General features: G+C 43.3%; 1 protein-coding gene across 1 annotated transcript in view; it reads left to right on the top strand.

Annotated features, from left to right (window-relative positions):
* Window positions 1-2,982: 2,982 nt before the first annotated feature.
* LOXHD1 (lipoxygenase homology PLAT domains 1) overlaps window positions 2,983-24,523 on the top strand; it is a 102,907-nt gene continuing 81,366 nt past the window's right edge. Inside the window, exons 1-8 of the mRNA XM_042831199.1 lie at window positions 2,983-3,118; window positions 14,166-14,264; window positions 15,847-15,995; window positions 18,365-18,488; window positions 19,701-19,951; window positions 20,875-21,010; window positions 23,249-23,409; window positions 24,338-24,424. Coding sequence (XP_042687133.1) covers window positions 2,998-3,118; window positions 14,166-14,264; window positions 15,847-15,995; window positions 18,365-18,488; window positions 19,701-19,951; window positions 20,875-21,010; window positions 23,249-23,409; window positions 24,338-24,424 — 1,128 coding nt within the window. The 5' untranslated portion in view covers window positions 2,983-2,997. The remainder of the gene's footprint in view (window positions 3,119-14,165; window positions 14,265-15,846; window positions 15,996-18,364; window positions 18,489-19,700; window positions 19,952-20,874; window positions 21,011-23,248; window positions 23,410-24,337; window positions 24,425-24,523) is intronic.

Here is a 24,523-nt window from a genome sequence, read left to right as displayed (position 1 = left end):
GATTTAATCGTCTCTTGTCTACAAGGCAAGGTTGGCTGTTTTAGTCCTTCCATGTCGCAGTGACGGTCCTTGCACTGTTCCTGGAACAGCAGGGTGGAAGAGGAGGAGAACACAGAAAATAACTTTTACACAAAGGCACATGAAGATGTTTTAATGATGCGGGGAAGAGTGCTGAGCAAAAGCAAAGCCCGTTGCTCAGATTATTAATATTCATTAACTTTCTGAGTACAAGCTGCTTGTCAGCTTTATGCTGATGAAGCACGGCGGTTTCTTGTTCTTTTTAATACAAGTCCTGCATTTTGCTGTTTAATCACCTGCAGCAATGCTTGGCAGCAGAGTGAAATCCCACTGGGGAGAGCAGGTGGGAGCGGCTGTATCTTCTGAGCAAGAATGGGCTTCAACTCAGCTTTATTCACAGTGGAAAATATGAGCTCCAGAGAATGGAGGTGCTGGCCAACAATCATAGAATCATAAAATCATTAAGGTTGGAAAGACCACTAAGATCATCTACTCCAGCTGTTAACCCATGCCTGTGACCACTCTAGACCATGTCACTCAGTGTGACTTCTACCCTTTTCTTGAACACCTCCAGGAACAGTGATTCCACCACCTCCTGGGGCAGCCTATCATAGAATCATAGAATGTCCTGGGTTGAAAAGGACAACAGTGACCATCTGGTTTCAAGCCCCTGCTATGTGCAGGGTCACCATCCAGCAGACCAGGCTGCCCAGAGCCACATCCAGCCTGGCCTTGAATGCCTGCAGGGATGGGGCATCCACAGCCTCCTTGGGCAACCTGTTCCAGTGCATCACCACCCTCTGTATGTAAAACTTCCTCCTAATATCCAACTTAAACCTCCCTTGTCTTTGTTTAAAAAGATTCCCCCTTATTCTATCACTATTCACCCTTGTGAATAGACATTTCAGTTCCTATTCCAGTGCCTGACCACTTTCATAAGAATTAATTTTTCCTAACATCCAATCTGAACCTCCCCTGGCTCAAATCAAGGCCATCACATCTTGTCCCATCACCACAGGCTGGAGGCAGAAATGGGAATTGAAGTCTCCATCTCCTGCTCCAGACCTATGTGCTTCATAATGCCTTCCACTTGCAACAGAGGTTTCTGGCTATTGCAGAAGCAGTGGGAGATGGGAATGGAAAGAAACTCATGAGACAGGCCGATGCTTTTTGTCTCCGGCTGAGCTCTGGGTAGGCTGGGCTGTGCAGTGCCTTTTCTTCATCACCAGAGCAGGTCTGTTCAGTGCCGGCCCTCAGCTGGCAGGAAAGCACACCTCTTGGAGTGGGAAGCAAACAAGAGAAATGTACCAAGGGCCTATAAAACAACTAATACAGATGTATGTGGCTTCAGATTCACCAAAGTTGTCCATCTTGCTCAGCCGTCATGGGCTGCTCAGTATGGGTGAGGTGGATTTCAAAGAACAGCAAGAAGTTTGTGTCACCCTCAAGGGCAGCAGCTAGAAACACCCCGTTATTTTTTTTCTGCTGCCCACCAATAGGTGGGTTGGTAACACCACAGGTGAGGTATTACCAAAAATAATTGGAGCTCTTACAACGATTTTTGCCTGCTTGGTGCTGCACTGAAATATTTTCACTGAAGATAATATTCAGCTCTGACAGCCACTTGCCAGCAGGAAAGTCTTACAGCTCTCCCTAGCTCTTACCTGCAGAGGAGATTTAGCTGATGAGTTTGAGAATGACTGCCACATTTTACTCTTGGAGGCAATATGGACAGTGATCCAAAGCTTGCACCTACTTGGGCCAGCATTGCATTTCCTGTAAAGCTTTGGTGTCAGCTGCTGAGAAGGTGCTTAGAATTCAAGAAGGAAAAGTTCTGTTAAATGTCAGCCTTTAGAGCTAGCTGGAGCACATCACAGCAAAGAGCACATTGGAAAATAGGTCTGCCCAGTGCTAGAAACGACACTTCTTCATCCTGATATGACACTGTGGGCTGATTGACAATGTTATTTTACTCCTGCCATAGCTCTCGGTGTGTCTGTATTGCAGGAGCAGCACGGCCTTTGAGAGGAGCAAAACAGACGTGTTCCGAGTGAAAACCAACAATGTTGGACAAATAAAGAAAATAAGGTAATTGAATGATATTTCCACTGCAAGGAAACCTGCTCTGCAAAGGGCTAATCGAATGATGGGCTCTATGGACTTTGGTGTTGCCATGTTTTATTCATTGTTTCTTAGCACTTTCCCATCAAGTTGAAGTTAAGGGATGGTAAAATATTGTCTACTGCCTGAAATTTGAACTGAAGTGTGAAAACACCGAAGTTATTACTTATTAACTATCCATACTCCCCACCAAGGTCTCTATTCCTGTCACACACAACTACAGATGAAAACTTCTGGGATGGTTGTTATGTACCAATGCAGTTATACTGCATTTCTGCAGTTAGCAGAAAGGGTTTGTTGCTCCTTTCTGCTGAATTAGTGTAAAGAAGGTGACAATGGTTTTGTTTAACCACCATCTGACAGATATAAAATTAAAAATTATTTAGTAAATAGTACAAAAAGTTGGCAAGATTGGAAGAGGAGAGATCAGAAGGGAGGCAGAGCAACTGGAGAGTCTTGTGTTTGAGGCACGCAGGAGAAGGTGGATGATTGTATTTACTAAATGAACTGTGATGAATGCAGCTGTGTCTATGGGTGCATCTTTTTGCCAATAATAGCTTACCTGTGCACATGTGACTCTGTGCTTGCATACATATGGAAGGCTGTTATTTGAAAAGTAATCTGTAAAGGCCCATCAGTTTTACAGAACACTGTGGATAGTATAAGAAGGTATAAGAAGGCATTCTGTGTACTTTAGCCTTGTCTATAAAATATTTCAAAAAACGGTAGCACTAGTGCCCAGTCTTAAGGAAAATACCAAATCCAGGCCCTCAAACAGATTATTCTTCCTCTAGGATTGAGCATGATAACACTGGACTGAATGCAGGCTGGTTCCTGGATCGTGTCATCGTGACTGACATGAACAGACCTCACCTCCGTTTTTACTTCCCTTGCAACAACTGGCTGAGCAAGGAGGATGGGGATGGGCTGTATGTCAGGGACCTCATTGGAAGCCTGAATCCTATGGATGTGCCCAAAAGTAAGTGTTTCTCAGAAAAAATATGTTTTCTGGTGCCGTGCTGGAAGGCACAGTGTTGCTTTCAGATTACTTCAGCCATATGATAAGTAATCTTGCGTTTAAAGATAATTTAAATTTTTCTTAGTCAGTGGAGAGGGAAATAATAGGAAGATGCCTCCAGAGCATAATTTCTTCCTCCAGCATTACATTTGACATCTCAGAGTGGGATTCATCAGTGTTTGGAGAAGCTCCTCTTGTTAGCTGAGTGCAGAAGGATCCGTGATGCGTGCTTTAAATTAGACTCAATGTGTGCAGATGGGTGGGTGGCATCCTGCCCCAGAATGTGGAACCAGTAAAGGTGTGTCTTATCAGAAGAAGCAGGGTGGTTACAGTCCTATAGTTGAGGTTCAGTGTTTCCATGCTCTGGTGATGACCTGCCAAAAATTTCCATAAATAAGCCAACACTCTCACTGCAATTCTACACCAGTTTGCCAAACGTGTATGGCATCCATATTGAACTCATGCCTGTTTTTCAGAGTGATTTTAAGCTAATGATGTTGAAACAAAGCCAGGGCAGCTTGAAAACCAGACAAGTGCTCCTAAATTGATATCAGCGTGTAGGCCATGTGGTGATGTGCAGTGCATGTAACATGAGTGGGAAGGTGATCGAGATATGGAAGTGAAGCCAGAAAATCAGCCTCAGGTGGGATGTCAGCAGTTTATCTTCAAGTGTTAATGAGGCAACCAAGTTTATTTCCCTGCTGACCTCACCAGTGCAATGTGTCTTTCCGGGGGCTTAATACTGGGCGTAGAAAATGAAGTACACCCACCATTAGACACAAGCCTGAGGAAACAGAGGGGTGTAGATCAGTGGAAATGAGGGGAAAATTGGGCTTTTGTTAGTATCACATCTTTCTGAGAATTAGTAGTAGGGCTGCCAAGCCTGTCTAGTATTAAATGTGGAGGTTGGCAGCCATGCCTGCGGCAGGGGGTTGGAGCTTGATGATCCTTGGGGTCCTTTCTTACCCAAACCATTCTGATTCTATGATTCTTACGCTAGCTTTGTCAACGGGACCACTTGGCTTTTATTTTAGAAAGTGAAAATTTTGTTAATTTATTGATATCCACGGTGGCACTGTTTGTCCCTGAATTGTTAAATGATTTACCTCTGCTAAGTTGTGCTCATCCACAGCAGCTTCAGTGTTGAAATGTAAGCGCAAAAGGCTTCATGTGAGTTAGCATACAGAAATAAGACATATTGACAAGAAATGTATGTGGTAGCATTTTGTAGATGCAGACCTCTCTAGGGTGAATGCCACAGGGGAATGAGATAATGTCTGGAGATGTTCTGCCAAAAACTCACCCAGTGACTGTGGGACTGAGCACACTGAAGTGCTTCATTGCTCTTTTATCCACTCAGTGCATGAAGATGAAGAGCTCAGGGTATACTGGGTGGGGATGGAGGAGCCTGGAGAAGGTAATGGATGAGTCAAAAGCAACGCACAGTTAAAGAGAGGTTCTCTCGAGAAGGAAGTCAACTACTCAATCTTAATAGATCTCTAAATGACAACAACAATCTCTCTGAATTTATTACTGCTCCTGCCTGGGAGAGCTGATTCAAACGAATGCATGTGATTTCCTCCATCCTGCTCAACACCTATCTCTCGACAGGAACAGATTTGCGGGGTAAATGCTCAGCTGGTAAAAATCAGTGCAGCTTCCATGAACTTGCTGGAACAATTTTGTGGCTCAGCAGCTGAAAAGCCATTCCCAAACACACACTCTTCTGGAGGAGTTGCTTTGAGTTATGGATCAGCTGCTAACCGCATGCTTGTTCCAGGATGTCCAGGAAAATACGAATAAGATTGCTCCTTGCCTTAAGGGTATGAAAGAAGAGATTCGAGCAGGCATTTGTCAGAAATACATCTGTTCTTGTCACCTTTGTCAGAGAATGCCACTTTTGATCGCCGCAGCCTAGGAGCTCCGCAGCTGCCATGCAAACACAGGGAGCTGGGCTGAGGCCAGGGGCGCGGGTGAAGGGCTGGACGCCATCCAGGCTGCAGGTCTGGGTCTGTAAGAGGAGAGGGATAGCTCTGCTATCTCACGTTGCAGCTCCCCTTGAACCATAATTAATGAAAGATAAACATTCCCAGCCTGCTGAGGTGAACCGTCAGCTGCAAACGTAAATTCATTTGAATTTGTTTGGCTCTTTCTGAGTCCGGAAAAGTCTCTGAAATGAGATTGTGATGTGATTTTCTCCATATGTACAAGTGATTTGCCCTAAATTTTTTGTGGGTTGTTTTTTTTTTTTTTTTTCTTTCTAATGAATTTAACAGTTGGAATTTTTCTTTGAGTATTCATATTTTCTAGGCTACTAGACAAATGAACAATTATGTGGTTTGGTGATTTTATGTTCTTGTAGAGTAAGAGTGATTGCTCCCTCTTAAGCCTGTGTTCTTATTAGCAGCATTCACTGCTGTGCTCTTTAACTTTCTGGCCATGTCTCTTCACTCCTATTTTCCTTATTTCTTCAGTCTGGAATATTTTAGTGGTAACCAAACAAGTTTTCTCTGTGTCCCCTCTCTCCTACAACATCTTCAGCTTTTGATCTTCTCCTGGAGAGCTTTCATGTCTTTGTTACAAGGATTTACCTTCCTTCCTTGAGCCAGAGGTCACTGCTGCGATGTGTAAATTTTATTTGATTTGTGTGGGATGCGGACTGGAGAAAACTGTTGTGACATATTCTACTGAGTTTCTGTTTTGTTCTATGGAGAGTTCATGTCTGAATTGGACTGCTGGTGCTTGGACCAAACCCTGCAAGTCACCAGGAGGCTCAGCCTTGTTGTGGAGTAGAAGCCAACCAGAGAATCCCTGTAGTGCTGTCAATATTGAAGAGGTTAATTTAAATAATAATATGAATTATTAAAAAGCCAAAAAATAAAATTGTTCCCCCTAGATTGTCAACATAAAATTTAAAAAAAAAAATGGACAAAAAAGTAACATGGAGTTCTTTTCAAAAGAGAGTTACAGTGGAAGGAGAAAGACTGGGTGATTACAGACAGCTGAGTGACTGTATTTGTTGAACTGGATAAAATGACTCCTGTCAAGTTCCCCATTGAATGCCATGCATTTCTGGAGGAGAACACGTTACATTTTAAGTGCTCCTTCCTGAATGGCCCTCTGTTTCCTGTATTCACATCCGTGGCATCATATACCCACGGTCCCTTGACAGTGATGGTGTCACAGATTCTTATTTACCCAGCAGCTGCTACTGGCAGCCTGGATTAATTTACATTGCAGGTATTAGTTACAAGGAAGGGCTATTGTTCAGCCTCATGCTGCTTCACTTGGCTTTATGAAACCTCAGGTTTCAAACTTCAGGTTTGTATGGCTGTGGCTGAGTCTTAATGCAAGGGATTGGCAGAAAACTGATTACAGGTGATGTTTTTTATCTGAGTGTTGTGGTTTCTGGATCACTCTGAGGGTGTCTAATGTCCTGCTCAATTGGTGGAGGAGTAGGGCATAAATCATAGCTTGTAGCTGCATAGTATGAACTGCTGACCCAATGAAGTGCAAAAGCAAATGCAATGAAAGGGAACTTCTACTCACTTGGAACTTAAAGCCATACAGAAGATCACAAATACCTGAAAATGAATCCAGATTTCTGTGCCGTTGCAATTTGTGCTGATCTTACAAATTTTGGTCAAGTCTAACCAATATGGCTGTTGTAGATGAGGTTCAGAATGAAGGACTGACTTCCAGCTGGCTGTTTGGCCACCAGAACTCTAAAATAGTATAAGATTGGCCATGATGGGATGTAGACATGCATGAGATGTTAGTTCATGCCAAACTATTCTGATGTTGTATATTCACAACAGGATAGAGCCACGTATGTGACATCACTCTGTAATGTTCCTTGCTCTGTTAGATAGCGATAGCATCCTTTTCTGGCTGAAGTTTAACCTTATTTTGCCTAGTTCTAATGAATGTGTTTGCAAACAAGGTGCTGTGCAGCACCTCCTCTGAGGAGAGTCAAAATACATTGCACACCCACACCTTGAGATGGGAACTTCCAACAAAGTTTCACTGCATTTGATTTTCCCATTCTTAAAAGTATCAGGCATTTGTCAACAATCTTCCATAATTGTTATTGTGTGAAAAAATGGATCACAAGCCCAGACTAGATGTGTCTGGGTTAAGTCCACGTGGTCTTATGCAGGCAGACATGACTTTTTCTCCTCGCTGTGGCAAGAACCATCTTTGAACCACAAGGCTGGCGATTCTGCTCTGATTTACGGTTGCTTTATGGTGCCTCAGAGATGACACCCTTCACAGATACAACCTAGGGGATAGTGGCACATTGAAGGTCACATCGACCAGCTGAGAATTAAGTCCAGTAATGGCATGTTAGTGATGGAACATGCTCATGTTGTGCGTGCTGAGAGTAGTCTCAGTTTTACAGAATGAGAACGATGCTTATTACACTTACAAATGAGGGAAGTTCAGCTGATTGACTTGCAGGCCAGCCCTCATCTACTAGTCTTTCATGATTTTCTTTGACTCTCTGCTCTGTGCTCATCTGTGGCAGAGTCAGTGAGATTACCCAAGGGTAGCTGTATTTGTGGTGTGTCAGTGGAGAAGACCATGGGCAGAGAGAAGCAAAGAGCAGTTTCCTTAAAATAAAAATAAGAAAGTGTGCACCCAAAGCAGCAGCCTGTGCTGGACTTCTCTGCCTGGTGTGCTTTCAAGAACACTTCTGTGAACACACGTAGAGCTAACATGACCTAGGTATTTTCTCCAAGGCTATTAGATCCACTAGGCCCTAGACTCATATATTTGGATAATGTAAGCTGTTTTATTTTTTCCTTCTGCAAAGGAGGCTTATCTTAAGAATCCAGGGTTCATTGTCCAGAGTTTTAATGCTGACTGTCATGGAATCATAGAATCATAGAATGGCTTGGGTCGGAAGGATCCTCAAGGATCATTAAGCTCCAACCCCCCAACCTTCGTATCTAATACTGTTCTGAACACTCATGAGGGCCTGATGCAGTTGAGGAAACACTTGGGCAATGGATATTGATGCACGTTTGATTTTGAGTCAGTAGCTAAATCCTTCCTGATGGGATACACACATGCCTGAGGGCTGGACTGGATCAGGCTGGACTAAAGCTGTGGCCAATATTTCTCAGTGATGTACTCTAGCCAGAAGTTCTGATAAGAAGCAAGGTTTGGGATGGAAGACTGAAGTAGGTGGTATCCCATGGATCCTTATTTCATAAAGCACCATGCCTAGAGAGTGAGAATGGTCCTCCTCCTATTATTATCTCTTGGTCAGGGTTCAAAATGAGCTGTCAGATTTTGGAAACATGCATAATCAGGAAAGCCAAAGGATTATTTCTCAGACTGGGGAAAGGGGAAGTGAAATATTAATAAGTGTTACCAGCTCATCAAAACTCATCTTTATTTGCACTGAGAACTGGAACTGTGCAATCAGAACAGGGAAATGCAGCTCAATGTATTTATGAAATAAATACGAATTGTTTACTTTTGAGTAATGGAACACATGCACTGTACTAAGGATCAAACTTTGCAGCACGCTGAGATATTCAATAAACGACCTTTGTAGAGGGAATCATACATTTTAGTTCCCAATTGATATCACTGGGAGATCATGTTATCTGTTTCCCCCTACAATCCCCAAAGGAAACCATTTAGTCTAATGTGAATTTTATTCTCTCTACAGACTTCACCCTTTTCATACCCTTAAGTCACCACACCTAGAACAAATCAGCTGTGATCTCTTTCCCTGTAATGTATATTTTGCATGTTGTTTTACCTCTGAAATTGGACAAGGATAATGAGAAATCAAAACGTTGGAAATGAAAAGAAACACTGGTAACTTATAAACCACCGGAAAGACAAGGTGCAAGGAGCTTGGACATAGGAAGCAAATAGAGATTTGTAGTTTACTTAAAGATCTCATATTTCAAAGGACAAAAAGCTTGGAAAAGAGTGAGAAATCACTATGTGTGGCTTGTATGTAGATATATATGTAGCCAACACAAAGCAGGGCAGCACAGCTGTGAAGATGGGCATAATTTTCACGGGCTGTGTCTATGTACTGTAATTATGTAAACATTGTGAAACAGAATCACCATATTTAAAAATATAAGTTATACCAAACAAGGCTGAAGTACGATGAGGATAATAAGATTTTAAACAATCCTGTAAAACTATTTTACTCTTCATTCCGAACAAAAACATTTAAAACAAATGGTTTTTTTCAGTGATTTCCATAAATCTGAATAGAGCAGATCTGGAGAAGTCTGGAAGTAGATGTCTCTTTTGTGAAATGTCTGTGGGTTTTTTTTAATAGGCTCTCACACTGGGGCTGTGCTAATGAAAAATAATGGGAAATCTTTGTGAATTACATGAGCAAAGTCCTACATGCTGCTGTCACAAGGTGAGCTGCCCTTTGCTGAGCGCCATGACTGCAACTAAACTGCTATTGTCTCTGGAGTGAGGTCATTTAAATCTCACTTCAAAAGGCCATCATCACTTTGAAGCCACAGTAGGAACATCAGTTTAGCATATCCTACAAGCAAAGGCTCCTGCATGTGGTAGATTGCTTCTCAGAGGCTTTGCAGGAGGATGAGCTGGGCTGAATCCTAATGATTAACTGTTCTGATACGTGCTTTGATTTCATATTAGAGCCATACAAAATGGGGCTGAACTTTGTAATCTGTGGGCTGGATGGGGAGAAGAAGCACTGTGTTCCTTACAGGAGGTGCACCGGGTAGCGACTGGGGATAATGGAATATTCAGCCGAGCAAATGCTCATTTCCTTTCCCTTGTGTTATTCCTCCTCCAGTAGCAGCAATAATCTCTGCTTCTAAAGAGTGTGGCTTTAGAGAGCTCTTCTGAGACTATCAAAACGCTGACCCAGGGTCACACCAACCTCTCAGAATCCTGCTGCCTCTATTGATGTGCACCCAGCACTATTCAAAGGCTCTTCAGCATTCCTCCCTGCTGACACAGTGAGCTGTTTGGGTGCTGATGACCAAAAGCAATGCAAATGCCAAAAAGTATGCACTTCAAATCTGCCCGCAGTCTGAATTTCCAGTTTGAGCCCTCATTTGAAGGAGCTGCTCACCACCACTGAATTGCTGGACTGGGGAAAAAATCATCCTTACCTGTGTGCAGGTCACTTTCTGTAACAGTGGTCCACAATGTGGGACAGGTAACGACTGATGAGCATCTCTGCACCCTACTTTTCAGGGGTGGCTTTAGATTCTCATCATGCTTTGTTCTCTGCCATTATTTCTTGGGCCCTTATTTATGTTGTAGGGAGGTAAAGGCATGTATTCTTGTCTGCAGTGTTCATATGAAGACAGCACGGTGGGATATGTAATGCAAAAAGGCATCTCTTTTCAAAGGTAGTCCAAGAAGAGGTGGTGTTGGCTTGGTGCAGGTGGGCTCTCTCCCACATCAGAAGAGAAAGAAAACCAAATTCTTGCTCTGAACGAAGCAGGCTGGGAGGCCACAGGCTGAGCACCTAAGCATAATCTGACCTTTCAAGGTTGCTCTGACCAGCTGTCACCCAGGAACACATTGTCAGCAGTGGTATGAAGGAGTTCCCACTTTGACAAGTCAGTGCTTTCCATCAAAAAGTGGTTTTGTCAGACCATTAGTCTGGGCTGGAGCAACTGACTTGAGCTGACAGCAAAGAACTGAGGCATATGGGATGTTCAACCTCTTTCCTGAGCTCGTGCAAAAAGATTGTGGCAGGCTCAAGTTGAAACTGCATGCCCTCCAGCAGCAATTCTTTTTGCTTTTCATGCAATCCAGTAATACATTTCTTTAGTAGAACCAATCCAGGGACAGTAGAGTTGCCTCTGCCCTACCTGTTTCCTTTGAAATCTGCATGCTCACTGCTCAGCAGCACAGGCTGGATCTTAAACATTGCCACCCTGGGGAGTGCTGTGAAAACAGAAGGATAATTGCTAGAAGTTGCCTTATGAGAAAAATCCATCACTGCCCATGACTTAGTTTGCTGCTTTTGACCCTGCGTCTTATGTCTGAGAGCTGTAGCATTTCTTGGTTGTTGGATGCTCACCTACTCCATGATGGGTCACGCACAAGGAAGGGAGGCAGGGACATATAGCAGAGAGTTCCCTGGGCCCTGCGGGAGGTGATAACTCCAGATAATGAAGCACAGTCTGGTTTGTTTCTCTGCCTAAATCTGATTCTTCTGCTGCTACAAATTCATCAGCTTATGCATCAATGCCCTGCCTAGTGCCCCTGGTCATTTTAGCCACAAGATTTCCTTAGGCAACTGCATCCTATGGTGCTTTCTGTGACTATGATACTCTATTGCTAAATAAACAACATTAACAGCTGAATACTCCATGGCTGAATAGTCAGCTGCAGTTTTCAGTTGGAAGGATTTGGCTGGGATGTCTCATAGAATGGCTTGTATCAGAAGGGACCTTAAAGACCATCCAATTCCAGCCCCCACTTTCCATGGTCACAGGTAGGGGAAAGAATGAGTGACAGCACTTGGAAGTGGTGGGGCTGGATAAGAAGATGCTGGGTGCAGTCTGCATCCTTGGGATGTAGGGGGCAGTGGGACCAGCCTGGGTACACCAGGAGGGGTGCAGCCCCATGCCCTTCTTCCCATAGGAGCACTGCTAGGAGTACAACACTGCTCCACTCTCCTTCACAAAAATTAAACCCCACAGCTCCAACTGGAAAGAGCCCAGATCCAGCCCACAGTGCAGCATTCATCTCCCCCTTAACTGCTGAAAGCTGTGTCTGAGTTGATTAGTAACAGACAAGCTGCTTGACTATCACACCTCTGCTAAATTAATGTAGTGAAGTCATATCAGTGCCACCCCACTGCTTCCCAGAGATGGCAGCCTGGAAACACTTCCAAATGCTCTGTGTGTGTCTGCGTGTTGGCTGGGAGGTGTCAGGGGAGCAGGACTGTCCTTAACTGAGCAGGGACCCCATAGGGATAAGGAATGTGCTGTAACCGTACAGGACATCACAATTCTGTGTTGCAAGAAGAGGCAGAGGAAGAGGCAGCAGAATATATCTGCTGGTCTTGCTTCTAAATTTTTGCTATTTTCCTCTTGGCATCTTGCAGTTCGTATCTCTAAAGCTACTAATTTTGTTCCAGGAAATCTTCTTTGTGCTGTGCTGCAGCAAGCATGCACTGCTAAATGGAATCAGCTTCAGCAGCTGTACACCAGCATTTTGCATGTTCCCAGTGCTAGGAGAAGCATTCAGAAAAAACAACAAAAATATCCAGGCAACATCTTGATCTCAGTTCTGCAGATGAACTCAGAGCTATGTATTGAGATTAAAAAAAGCCAAGAGGGTATTTTTGAAAAGATGATATTACTGTTTGAAATAACTCATGATGAAGGGCTTGCAGAGTAGGGAGAGAAATCCACCTATGCTTGAAATGAAGGGTGCTTGACTTCAGCCAGAGCTGCAATGAGAGCCTTTTTCTGCGTGCTGCCAGCCACTGAATGCTTTCTGTTTCTGTGAGATACAGCGTCGCCTTCCATTTAAATTTGTACCTTCTCAGTGCAATTCTGCAAGATGTTCTGATGTACAAAGCACAAAAGGACTCCCGAGCAGGATGAAGTGCTCCTCTCTGCTTTAGCTGAGGCTTGAATTGCTGAGAGATGGAGAGAGTGGTGGCAAAAATTCAGTATGGCTCAGCGCAGTCCTGCTTGTGTTCTGTTGATGAAGGAGCTAAAACTAGTCCTGAACATGGAGCTGCGAGGGGCAGGGATGGGGGCTGGTGTGAGTGCAGTTTTGGAGCTGGGAACATACATTATATGATGACATTGTGTATTTCAGATTTGAAATACAGCAATGTTGGAAGACTTTTCAAGGCATTGGATGTGACCAAGGACTTCATCACGCTTTTGCTTGAAGATCTTCTGCACTTTTACAGAAACTGCACAAAGTGCCCTTTGTACCACGTCTTTGGGCATTGTTACTGATTGATCTTCGTTGTCTTGCTCTCTACCTGTCCCCCTTGATGCTCTGCATGTGTTTCAATATCCTTTTGGTCTCTTCTTAAGAGGCTTAAAGACTAATCCTACAAGTTGTCCTAGCATCAGCCACTGTGCTTGCCCTTCTATTGCTCCCTTTATCCCGTAGGGCTCTTCTGTCTGGAAAGCAGTGGAAAATTAATCAGTAAGATAAAATTACATAGTATAAAGTGCGGACCAAATCTTCTTGAAAATTGCTGTCTGTGATTGAAGATCCCGATGTACAATGGGTGACTCTTTGTGGGAGTCATTTAGTGGCCAAATGGGAGCTGTAAATTACATCTCAATTCTCAGTTAACGCAGATTAACCCCTTTGGTGTTGGCGTATTTCTAGCAGGTTGTTAGAACTCTGTGAACTGAGGCAAAAGAGTTAAAGAAGAATATTGAGGCATTGAGGCTTCCCTTGTCTGGGGCAGTTTTGTCCTCCTTCTTGTTATTTAGTACTTACTGCACTTTTATCATTATTGTTCTATTTGTAATGTCAGCTCAATTTTTACCCTTTTCAGAGTGCATTCATTTAACCATAAAGGGTTCAGCTCTGAGCTTGAGCAGATGGCTGGCTCCATAACTCATCAATGTTTTGAAAAAGTGAGGCTGGTTTGTAGGCCTGGGGTCGTCCAATGGCCATGTACCAACATCAGAATGAGTTCCTTCCTTGCACTTTCATCTCACCCATTTCAACTTTTGGTTTGGGGTTCAGGAATTGAGTGATCTCTGCCTCCTGCCCTGGGCAATGGATACACAAAATATTAGAGTTCTGCACCTCTGTCCATGAGCATTGTCATAGACAGAGTCTCTGCCTATGGATTTTATTTCTCTTGAGGAGAAGAGGAAAATGTTTTGAGACTATGTGCTCAGGATCCAGGAGCAGAGATTCAAATGTACTTTCAAAATAGTGCAGCACAGCCTGATTTTTTTTTTTTTTTTTAATTTGTACTCTCATGATTTTTGACTATTTTGTTATTAATTTGTCTGGATTTCTGCCTCTCTCCTTGCAGTCAACAAATACGTGGTCCGAGTTTTCACGGGCGAAGTCAGCGGCAGTGGAACAGATGCAGATGTCTTCATTAATATCTTTGGAGAGAAAGGAGACACAGGTATTCAAATGCAAATCATTTCCTAAAATACCTCTTCCTGCTCTGCAGGCCTGCGATCTGCACAACGCACAGCAGCAATCTGGCAAATGCAGAATGATTTGGCTGAGTGAAAAGCACAGCACATGGCCTTGCGAGCGCTGCAGTTCCTTACATCCACAGCTCCTGAAAGCTGTTGTGGCTGGGCTGTGAACACGGCTGTGGTTCCTATCGCTGAAAAAAAAACAACACCCAAACCTTGGGAAAACACACCACCAGTATAAACCAGTATGATGGGCACCAGACTGCTGAGGGACCCTGCGTCAGTCAACGTGCTATTGATACTGCATGCAATGCTCAGTGTCACAGGAGTAGGCAGGGATTGGGCTGCATACTGGGTCCATCTGAGTCCGTCTGTTCTCACCCAGAGATGGGGATCAGGGTTACTTTCCCAGGTGACTTTTGAAGATCTCCAGGAAGGAGATTTCACAGCCTCTTGGGTCTGTGTCTTTCCTCTGGCCCTGGGAGGATGATATTGCCCTTTTCATGTGGAACAGGTTGTATCTGAACTTGTACAGACATTTATAAATATAATTTAACCAAGGTTTGTACTAGCTGGTTTTAAGTTATTGATGGTAGTTTTTTGTTTGTTTGTATGTTTTCAATGTAGATGGCATTACAACAGTGGTCCAGAAAATCAAATTTAGTTTTTTCAGTCTTTTTAATTGAATGATAGTAAGAGAAGTGCCCAGACCAAATTCTGTCTCACACTATGGAAAAGAACAGGTGGAAACTCCTGGAGACAGCTAACAAACATTCTCTCTCTTCTGTACATCACATATCCTGTCAAAGTCAAGAAGTAATGATGTGATGCCTGCCAAGTGTCCTTGAGCAGATTATGAAATCTAGTGGGGAGGGCTCACTTCTGATTAACTCTCCAGACAGTTGCAAGGAGATCCATCTGATCTCACCAGAGACATCTGAAAGTGGGTGTGTAAATCTCAGACAGTTGTCCAGGCACCGTGTAAAACCTGCACAGAAGGGCAACACCTCCCAGAAGTGATTCATCCCCTCCCCAGGTGAGTGGGATGCACAAATTCAGCAGGTTGCCTCCGGGCAGACCCAACCCTCACACGATAGCATGGGAGCAGTGCTGGCTGCAATTTTGGTCAGTGCTTTAATATTTTTCGTACAGGAAAGCTCCTATGAGATCTGGAAAAGCCAATATCCCATGTCAGGTGCTAATAAGAAAATAAATCCTTCCTGCATGATGCAGCAAAAAATCTCACGTCCTATAAATCTGCAGCTAGTGGCCAAACCTGTTTTAAACAGTTTTTGGTGGTTAGGAAAAGAAGATATAAAGGCCATCTAGAAATATATTTCCAAAAACTCTGGATGCTCTAAATAACTGTGACATTAGGGTGAAAATCCTGGTCTTTTGTGTGCTCAATACATAGAGCCTTTTGATTGAAATATAAAGCTCTCTGCCTTTGCTTTGCATCCTGGCTGCAGGGAGCTGGTGCCTGGAGAGCATTTGATTCAGTCAGCTGTGGCATTCCTATATACTCCTTCAGTTAACAGTTTTTATTATTTTTAATCTTTTCAGGGGTGAGGAAACTGGACAATGACAAAGACAACTTTGAAAAGGGAGCAGAAGACAAGTTCACGCTTGATGCTCCGAATTTGGGCAGGTTAAGAAAAATTAATATAGGTCACAATAACAAGGGTGGATCTGCTGGCTGGTTTCTTGCAAAGGTGGGTTACTCCTCTGATCTTTAATGCAAGCCTGCTGTGGGATCAAAATGTCTCACTTCTCACCCTCTTTCACCCTCTCAGCAGTGCCACGAAGACACCAGAGCCTAAGAAATATATATTGAACCAGTTCACACTGGAAATTTGCAGAGACTTGTAGTTTGGGCAAATTCAAGTGATTCTTCTTGGCACAGCAAGAAATACATGCCTGCCACAAAGATTCCTTTCTTCCTCTCCTTATTTCTTCTATTTTTTAATATCCTGCTCTGAGACTTGAAGGTATGGCAGCTTTCAGTAAATGAATACACAAGAAGGAGAAATCAATGACTTTCCTCTAATCTCTCTTTTCCCCTCCTTCCCCCCCCTCAATGGCGTAGTTTAACATAGCTGGCTGTAATCCACTGAAGATCTGACCTAGATAAAACCTGGATAATAGCTAGATAACAATTGATGTAACAACACTGCAAATATTAGCACATGCATTTTCTCCATCGTGACACACTGCACTGAAAATTATTGTGTTGGTTGTCTACCAGAAACACAGAATCTGTGCTCCTTTTAGTAGGTGGGTGGGGAAAGGGGTGAAGAAGAGAGAAAAGAAGCCTTCTCACAGCACAGATGTGGTGTGCGTGGCATGCTTGTTGATGCTGGTTAGGTAGATTAACCCCCAAAGCCCATAGCAGGGACTGGTTGCAGCCAACTCCTTAGCTCTGTGTTCTGCTTCAGAACTGCTGAGATTTTTGCAATTAAGTAAGAAGCAGTTGACCTTATAAGTTCAGAGGGAAGTCTGGAGGAACGAGCTAAACCATGGCCCAGTTATTCCTAGTGCACTAGCATGATTTTTTTCTATTATGATGCTTTTTTTCTATTACTCTCCAGTACTTGGGGACTGTGTCATTCACAGCGCTGAATGAACTCGCTAAGCAGCATTGGAAGTTCTTCTCATTTTTTCTTGTGCTTTCAATGAAGCATATATTTAGTACTGGTTTTCTAAATATAGGAAAAAATACATTAACAGGAACCCAAAAAGGATGAGCTGGTAGAGGGTGAGCTGAGCACTGATGCTTCTCTTGAACCTCAAATGTTTTAGCACAGCACTGCTCTCTCATAATGATAATCCCAGCCCTGGCTGGCACTGATGTCCAGCTTATGTCCGAGGGACAAGGAGAATCTGTAATTCTGCAGGCTGTAGTACAGTGTGGGATGAATGGCAGGATGGGAGGCTCTGTTTGGAAAAGTCTATCGGGAAGGACAGAATCCAGATTCACCCTTCTTGCTGTGAAGGGAAAAAAAAACAAGGACTTCCTATACCTAATGGTGAATTTTCACTTCCAAAGACGTAAGCCATGCAAGCAAACAGATTTTCACAGAATCACAGAATCACTAAGGTTAGATAAGGGTTCTAACATTCCCAAGCCTAGCTCACCATGCCCACTGACCATGTCGCCAAGTGCCACATCTCATTGTACCAGAACACTTCCAGGGATGGGGATTTCCCCGCTTCCCTGAGCAGCCTGTGCCACTGCATCATCACTCCTTCAGAGAGTAAATTTTTCCTAATTTCCAATATGTTTTTTGGTTTTCTTGTTTTCTGGACAAAAATCTTCAGTCCTCTTTACTGCACATTCAGAATACATCAGTAACTCTTATGACAAACTTCAGGAATGGTGCTAAGAAAAAGTTGCTGCAGGAGGTGCAAGAACCTCCAGGTGGATAACACTGGCTTAATTTAACGTTAAAAGTGAAGGTTGTTCCCTGACTTGTTTCAGCAAAATGTCTCCTGAATAGAGCACAGAGCCAAATTCTTCCAAAATAGAAACTATTCCTACCGCAGGGTTTCAAGGCTGTATCTGCAAGTGTTTCCATACTGTAGTAACTGAATGGGATAAGAAAGTATTGCTGGGTCACACAAGCTGATCCAACGGTCTTGATTTGTCCTAAAATTCCTTGGTATTATTTCATAACAAGGCTCTAAAACAGAAAGAACGAAGACAGCCTGTTCCAATGCAGAACAAAGAGCTGCCATTCAGCTGATGGAGAAGAGTAGCCAGCAAAGGGCTCTGGAGGAAAGGAAGACAGGCCAGCCAGCTGGTCCTGCTAGCAGAGACATCTGCTCTCATAAGCTGCGAGAGATGCAGATTGAGTTCAATGGAGGAAAACAAAAAAAAGAAAAAAGCCTGGTTTTCCCTCACTGATTGTCTGAAATCCTGTCAGTGCTAATTAGGGAATGGAGAAGGAACTGCCTGAGAGTTGAATATATTGAATATCAGGTGAGAGTGTGAGCATTCAGCTTCTGTTCTTCTGTCACCTCCTTGTCTAACACCTTTGTCTCTTCCACGTGCATTTTGCAACATGCTGTTTCTTTCTCCCAGGTGATCATTGAAGACATTGGCAATAAATGTGTGTACCAGTTCCCAGTTGGACGCTGGTTTGCTTTAGATGAAGATGATGGCAAAATCCAGAGGGACATTCTTGTTGGGGGTACTGAAGCCACAGGTAAAGTCATGTTGTATCCATGGTGGGAAATGCAAAGACACAAAGGTCTTGTTGCTTCCAGTCACATTGTCCCTACAAGAACAAGTGCCAGAACTCCTGCAGAGGGCCAGCTGTTGGTGGCAGACAGTTCTGTGCCTGAACTGTCATCCCATGTCCCACCTGCACAAATACCTGGTGAATCCGTGCAGGACCTACACACTGATCTGTCATGCGATGCCCCTGGATGAGAGAATGATGGGCAGAGGATGAAAGATTCAGTGCTTCTGCGAGTCTTTCACCAATATTCAGAAAGGAGACAGCTATTCCCACAGCCACTGTGTTGCTTCACAGTGATGCATATTTATTGGCTAGGAAGCTATGCATTCTTTTACAACACAAGGACAAGTGTTGGTGTAGAATCCCATCTTCAGGACTCAGGCTGGTAAGAACAGGAGGAGAGGTGAATGCCATCTTCCGACCAAAACTGCAATTTGTTTACTAAAAGCTTCCATCTATCTCTTACCATTTCTAAATGTGCTCTCGTGAGTTCAGTTGAACATATTCCATATGCACTGCAAAAGAAATGCAAATACAATCTTTAACGTAAACTTCAAAGAGAGGAAAGGTTGTTCTGTAAAGAGTGAGCTCTGATGTTTTCACTTAGTCCAAAGGCCCCGTTGACATTTCTGAGTGATGTAAGAAAAGGAAGGACATAGCTTGAATCCCAGCTGTCTTATACTTGGTTCCTAAAACAGTAAAGCAGATACAGAGGTGTCTCCTTATTCGACAGCATGACAAATGTCTATAATATGCTTGTCAAAGAGCCTTCTGAGAAGTAAGGTTTGTATGAGGAAACAGCATCTTTCCAATCTTCAAGCACTCCCTGACATATTGGATATTTGGGACTTCTCAAAATGAAGCGATTTAATTGTCAATTCATTTTTTTCTTCACCCAATTGTCACCATATGGTGATTAAAAAAACATATATTTTTTTTCCACTGGGCTGTATGACAGGGAGTTTGTCAGCACAAACCTGCTTCTCAGACTGTCTGAAGGTAGCTGTGCATTTCTTGGGAGTATGTGTGGAATAAAAACAAGTGAAGCGAGTTGAAAGTTAAAAAGACCAGTGGGAAGGCAGTAGAGCCCAATGTAAATCCAACAAAAAGTCTCAACTTGGTCTTTTTTTCCCTCTCCTTTTTTTTTCTTCCTGACCAAATTCCTAATTCCTCCAGGTATTGTGTACAATGTTGCTGTAGTGACGGGAGATATCAGAGGTGCTGGCACAAACTCCAAGATCCACGTAATCCTGCATGGCTCCAAAGGCTTAAAGAACAGCGGGACGATTTTCCTGGAAGGAGGTGAATTTGAGCGCGCCAGGACAGATCTCTTCAACGTGGAGATAGCGTCTCTTCTCAGTCCTCTCAGCAGGGTCACCATTGGACATGATAATTGTGGCGTCAGCTCTGGCTGGTATTGTGAGAAGGTGAGACTAAGACATTTGCTGGCAGCTCAGACTGTTTCCTATTCATAACCTGACCCCAACGATAAAAAGGCTGCCTTTATTTGGGTGACAATGTCCCCAGTTTAGCAAGTCAATATTATACATAATGCATGGTAGTAGCTGATTGCCTCCAAGGCGCATTAGATGTATAAATCAATCAACTACTAATTGGGTTGATTGTCTCTTTGCAGTTAAAAAAAAATATAGACAGAGATTATTTTTTGCTCAGCACCAAAAGCACCTTCAGATGTTTGCCCAAGGGGCCAGCCTGAAACGTGGTCTTGGATTGTGCTGAACATTTCAAAGCTGTCATCTATATCCAAACTTCCCTGAAGATTTCAGTGCTGCTTTGGAGCCCACACAGAAAATGGTTGACTACCTCCAGTACTGGGAGGCAGTGGAGAGTTATGGTATGTGCATTGTGTACACCACCAGCAAGAGCTAATGGCAGGGAAAGCAGGGTGGCAGCGGCTTGCACAGAAGCTGTGAGGAGGTTTATGTTTTCCTGGAAAACAAAACCAGCCTAGGATGCATGTGAAGGCTTTTTGCATCTTGTATTTTATTGCAAAAATTCTACGATGGACCAGCGTGTTGGAAGGTCTGTGCTGCAGACTGACACAACTGCAGCTACACTGCCTGTTAGTGCTCCTATTCCTTTTCCTGGTGTTGTTTTGCCTCTTTTTGGATGACTCACTTTGGTGTACTTTGGAAAAGAGGGAAAACAAGATGGAAAGGTCTTAGATATGCTGCAAATTGCTGGAATTGTCCGTGCTGGTCCACAAAACCTGGCTTTGAGAGCAGGACTAAGAATTTCAGGTCTGTTTTTGCATAAGTTCCTTAGGCTGTCAATATCATGGTCTTGTGGTCTGCCAGTGATGGAATATTCAGATTCTCCTCTTTTCCAGGTGGTGGTTTACTGCCCATTCACTGGTATTGAACAAACCTTCCCATGTGGGAAATGGCTGGATGAAGATGAAGGAGATGGTCTCATAGAGAGGGAGCTCTATGAAATGGTCTCCCTGCGCCAGAGAAGACTCAAAAGTAGGTCCAAGTGCCCCATAGATTCCTGATACACCACCTACCCCCATCTGACAACACCCAGCACGGGATATACCCAGTGCAACACGGATAGGTCCATGGTCAGGTGGATGCTGAAGTGAATTGAGCATTATTTTCATAGAATCACAGAGTTATCTGCTTTGAACATTCTGCTTTGGGAAGTTTTAAGAAAAGAAATAGAAAAGAAATAAAACAGCTCAAAAGATATTTAAAATATTTTGAAGAAGTGCACTCATTTTCCTATAGGGAGGAATTGGACCCATCAACCTTCCTGGAGTTATTGAGCTTCAGGTGCTGCAACCACCAACTCACCTTTGCAAATAAGGCTACAGTTACACTGCTGTAGAGGAAAAAGCTACCCGTTCCAGATGGAAAAAAAACCTAAATATACTAAAAAGAGAAACCTGAGGGAAAACAGGAAGAAAACCCAGGCTGGTAATCGTGCAGGCGTTCTTGTTCATGCTTCCTGTTAACTTCAACATTTCCACTTTTGGACATGGAAGAAAAGAAACAGCTCTCGGTCCTGTCCAGCTGCCAAATGCTCCTCTCATGGCACGCGTACACTGTGTTTCAAGCCTTTTCTCTAGAGGGAGGCACACGTGTTTGTGCAGAGGAGCAGCCCTGCAACAGGCGCTGCTCCTCTATCCATACACTGCTCCAGCACTCAGCCATGATGAGTGGTTTTGCACCAAAGCTGGGTTGCTGCTGGCTCACCTGTTTGCAAGCAAAACATTTTAATTAAGATAACAGACGTGATTGAGTCCGTGTGCTTCAGGGTGGGCTCCTGCCTAAACAGCAGTTCATTTAAATAAGCTTTATCTAAATGTTAGTCAGTGTTACAACCACATCACGCCTGCCACTCGGTCCATTTAACTGAGGCATCTGCAACCTTTAACCTTCTATTATCAGCTCTGATTGTTATTGACAGACTAATTCCCCTGCTGCTGCAGCGCAGGAGATAGACAGAGAGCATTAGCCCTGAGAAATTAGTGACCTTTAGTTGCCAGATTACAGGAGCATAGGACTTGGAGTCAGACAAGACCCATTCTGTCATCTCGCTTCTCTCCCCATGTGTGCAGGACTGTCCCTTTCTGTGAGCTGATCAATGCTGGGTTCATCCTTGCGTTGGGTATCCATGGTGAAGTCAGTCCCAGAGCAACATCTGCACACTGCTCTCCAGCAGGCGGGAGCTCTATCAGCAGTTAATCCTGGTGCGAACCCCCTCCCCCATCCCTGCATACACTGCTTCTGCATCCCCTCAGCAAGAGGTCAAGAGGGCCAAACCCAGCAGACAGAGAAGTCCCTGCTGTCTCCACTGCCCTTGTTTCTTCCCCAGGAGACCAGGCTGCTCTATCATGTGGTACTCACTAACTTGCCTCTGCCTTATTTTTGCTCAGATAAAGCTTGCTGGTGATTTTCACAGGAGACTCTTTGTGAATGTTATTCAAACAGGGGTGAGACTTTTTTATAAGGAAAGTTTGATCTTCCCCCTCCTTTTTCTGGGAGGTGGCAGTCACCTCCTTTTTCACAACCAAATGCTGAGTGGATCAGTAAAAATTTAATTTGTATGCATGTCATCATACTTTTATATTCCATTCTGGGCTCTGAAGGTCAATCTGTGCTCATGTGGTCTGAGGCATACCAAAAGGGTTAGCAATTCTTTCATTAGGATTTTTTAATAATTCAGCTGATGTCTGAGTTGGGAAGGAAATTCGTTCCTTCATCTGTAGATGCAGCAAGGCCTGCAGATGTGAAGATTACCAATATATGAGTGCAGATGAGGAGCTCATAAGAAAATAATGTCAACTTCTCATGCGTATCACCATCCTCTGACATGGAAAGGAATGTGAAGTTGCTAAGGATAATGGTGTTGCAGTTGTAGGTGCTGGAGAAGTATACAAAAGCTGCACAGGTGGACCACGTCCTTCATCTACCCTATTAGCAGTGTATGATATAGAAGATGACTCAACTGCAAATTGGTCATTTATGTGTTTTCCCGTTTTATTTGAAGTTGAACAATAGAATTATAATTCCAGGCAATCTCATTCCCGGATGTTACATAGGAGCTGATTTTCCTTCATCCAGCTATCTCTACAAATGAGGGAAGAGGAAGAATTATGTTTTTAAACAGAATGCCTTTAAAATTGCATTTTTAGCTAAAATAATTGATTCTTTTGTGATTCCATTTGTGGTTGGTTTTTTTTGTTTGTTTGTTTTTAGAAAATCCCTGGTCTCTGTGGATCTGGACAAGTGACATTAAGAACGCAGGGACAGATGCCACCATCTTTTTCCAGATTTATGGTGACAAAGGGAAGTCAGACGAGATGAAGTTAGACAACAATTCAGACAACTTTGAAGCTGGACAAACCGACAAATTCATGGTATGGATCACGGGCTAGTGATAAATCTGGCTGAGGAAGGTTTTCCATGGTATTGGCTTCAGTCTTACACAGAAAATCAGCAGCATGCAGTCCATACCTCTGTGGTTTTTCTGAAATGGAGGTGAATTCATTCAGTTTGCTAGTGATGAGGATGAGGATTCACCTCAGTGGTGAATGTAGCCTGTCTTCTCCAAACAGGACCTTAGTTGTTATTCCAGGATGCTCAGGTGGTGATGGCTTCAAAGTCACAATGTGATAAAGCGAAGCAAATAGTTGTTACCTGCAATCCCAGTTACTTTGCACTATTCTGTCCATTTAGATTGTGTCATTTAAATGGACATCAGCTTTTTACAGGAGTATCAATAGTGCTATTTGATGATCTTGACTTCAGCTTCCTTGACATGACCCTGCACGAATGTTTGGGGCTGAGCATACACTGAGTTTAAAGGCTGGGAGTAGCTGCCTTTTTTTCTTATCTCTTCTTTTCCCCTTCTCTTAGAAACAGATGTATTTCCAAAGGTTAAGTGGGGTCTGGTCAGAGAAAAGTTGAGAAAAAAAGGATTTCAATTCATGACTGTAGCCAAAGCATCAGCAGCCATAACTGCCTACCAGAGGAAGAAGTCTGAAAAAGAGTTGATGCTCAAAGCAGGCTTTAGCTCTACTTGGAGTGTTTCAAAGAGCTTTCATGATCAAGACTGTCTGAATTCAATCTGCATGTTCTCTTCTCCAGAAAAGACTCCACAAGCTACTTTTGTGCAGTGGGTTTCATTTCTTTTAAATAGTATTAGTATTTTAGTTTAGTTTTTGACTCCTCTCTGATTTGGTTTTTAAGAGATGCTCAGTGGTGTCTTCTATGTGAATGCTTTGTTTACTTACAGAAATGGATAATACTAATTTTTTTGTTTTGTTTTGTTTTTATGCTCTGTAGATTGAGCTCCCTGATCTGGGCACATTTTATAAGCTTCGGATATGGCATGAGAAAAGAAATCCTTTTGCTGGCTGGCACCTTGATAAGGTGAGAGGGCAGTAAGGAAAGGCACAGCTGAAAAAACGAATTGGTCAAAGAGATGTGTGCTGTCAGTGCTGGGCCACTGTGTTCCTCAGCTGATCATTG

This window comes from Centrocercus urophasianus, unplaced genomic scaffold (assembly GCF_019232065.1).
Source record: "Centrocercus urophasianus isolate 14NV4802_14NV808 unplaced genomic scaffold, USGS_Curo_1.0 seq_35, whole genome shotgun sequence".
NCBI lineage: Eukaryota > Metazoa > Chordata > Aves > Galliformes > Phasianidae > Centrocercus > Centrocercus urophasianus.
This window is presented reverse-complemented; position numbering and strand designations above follow the sequence as displayed.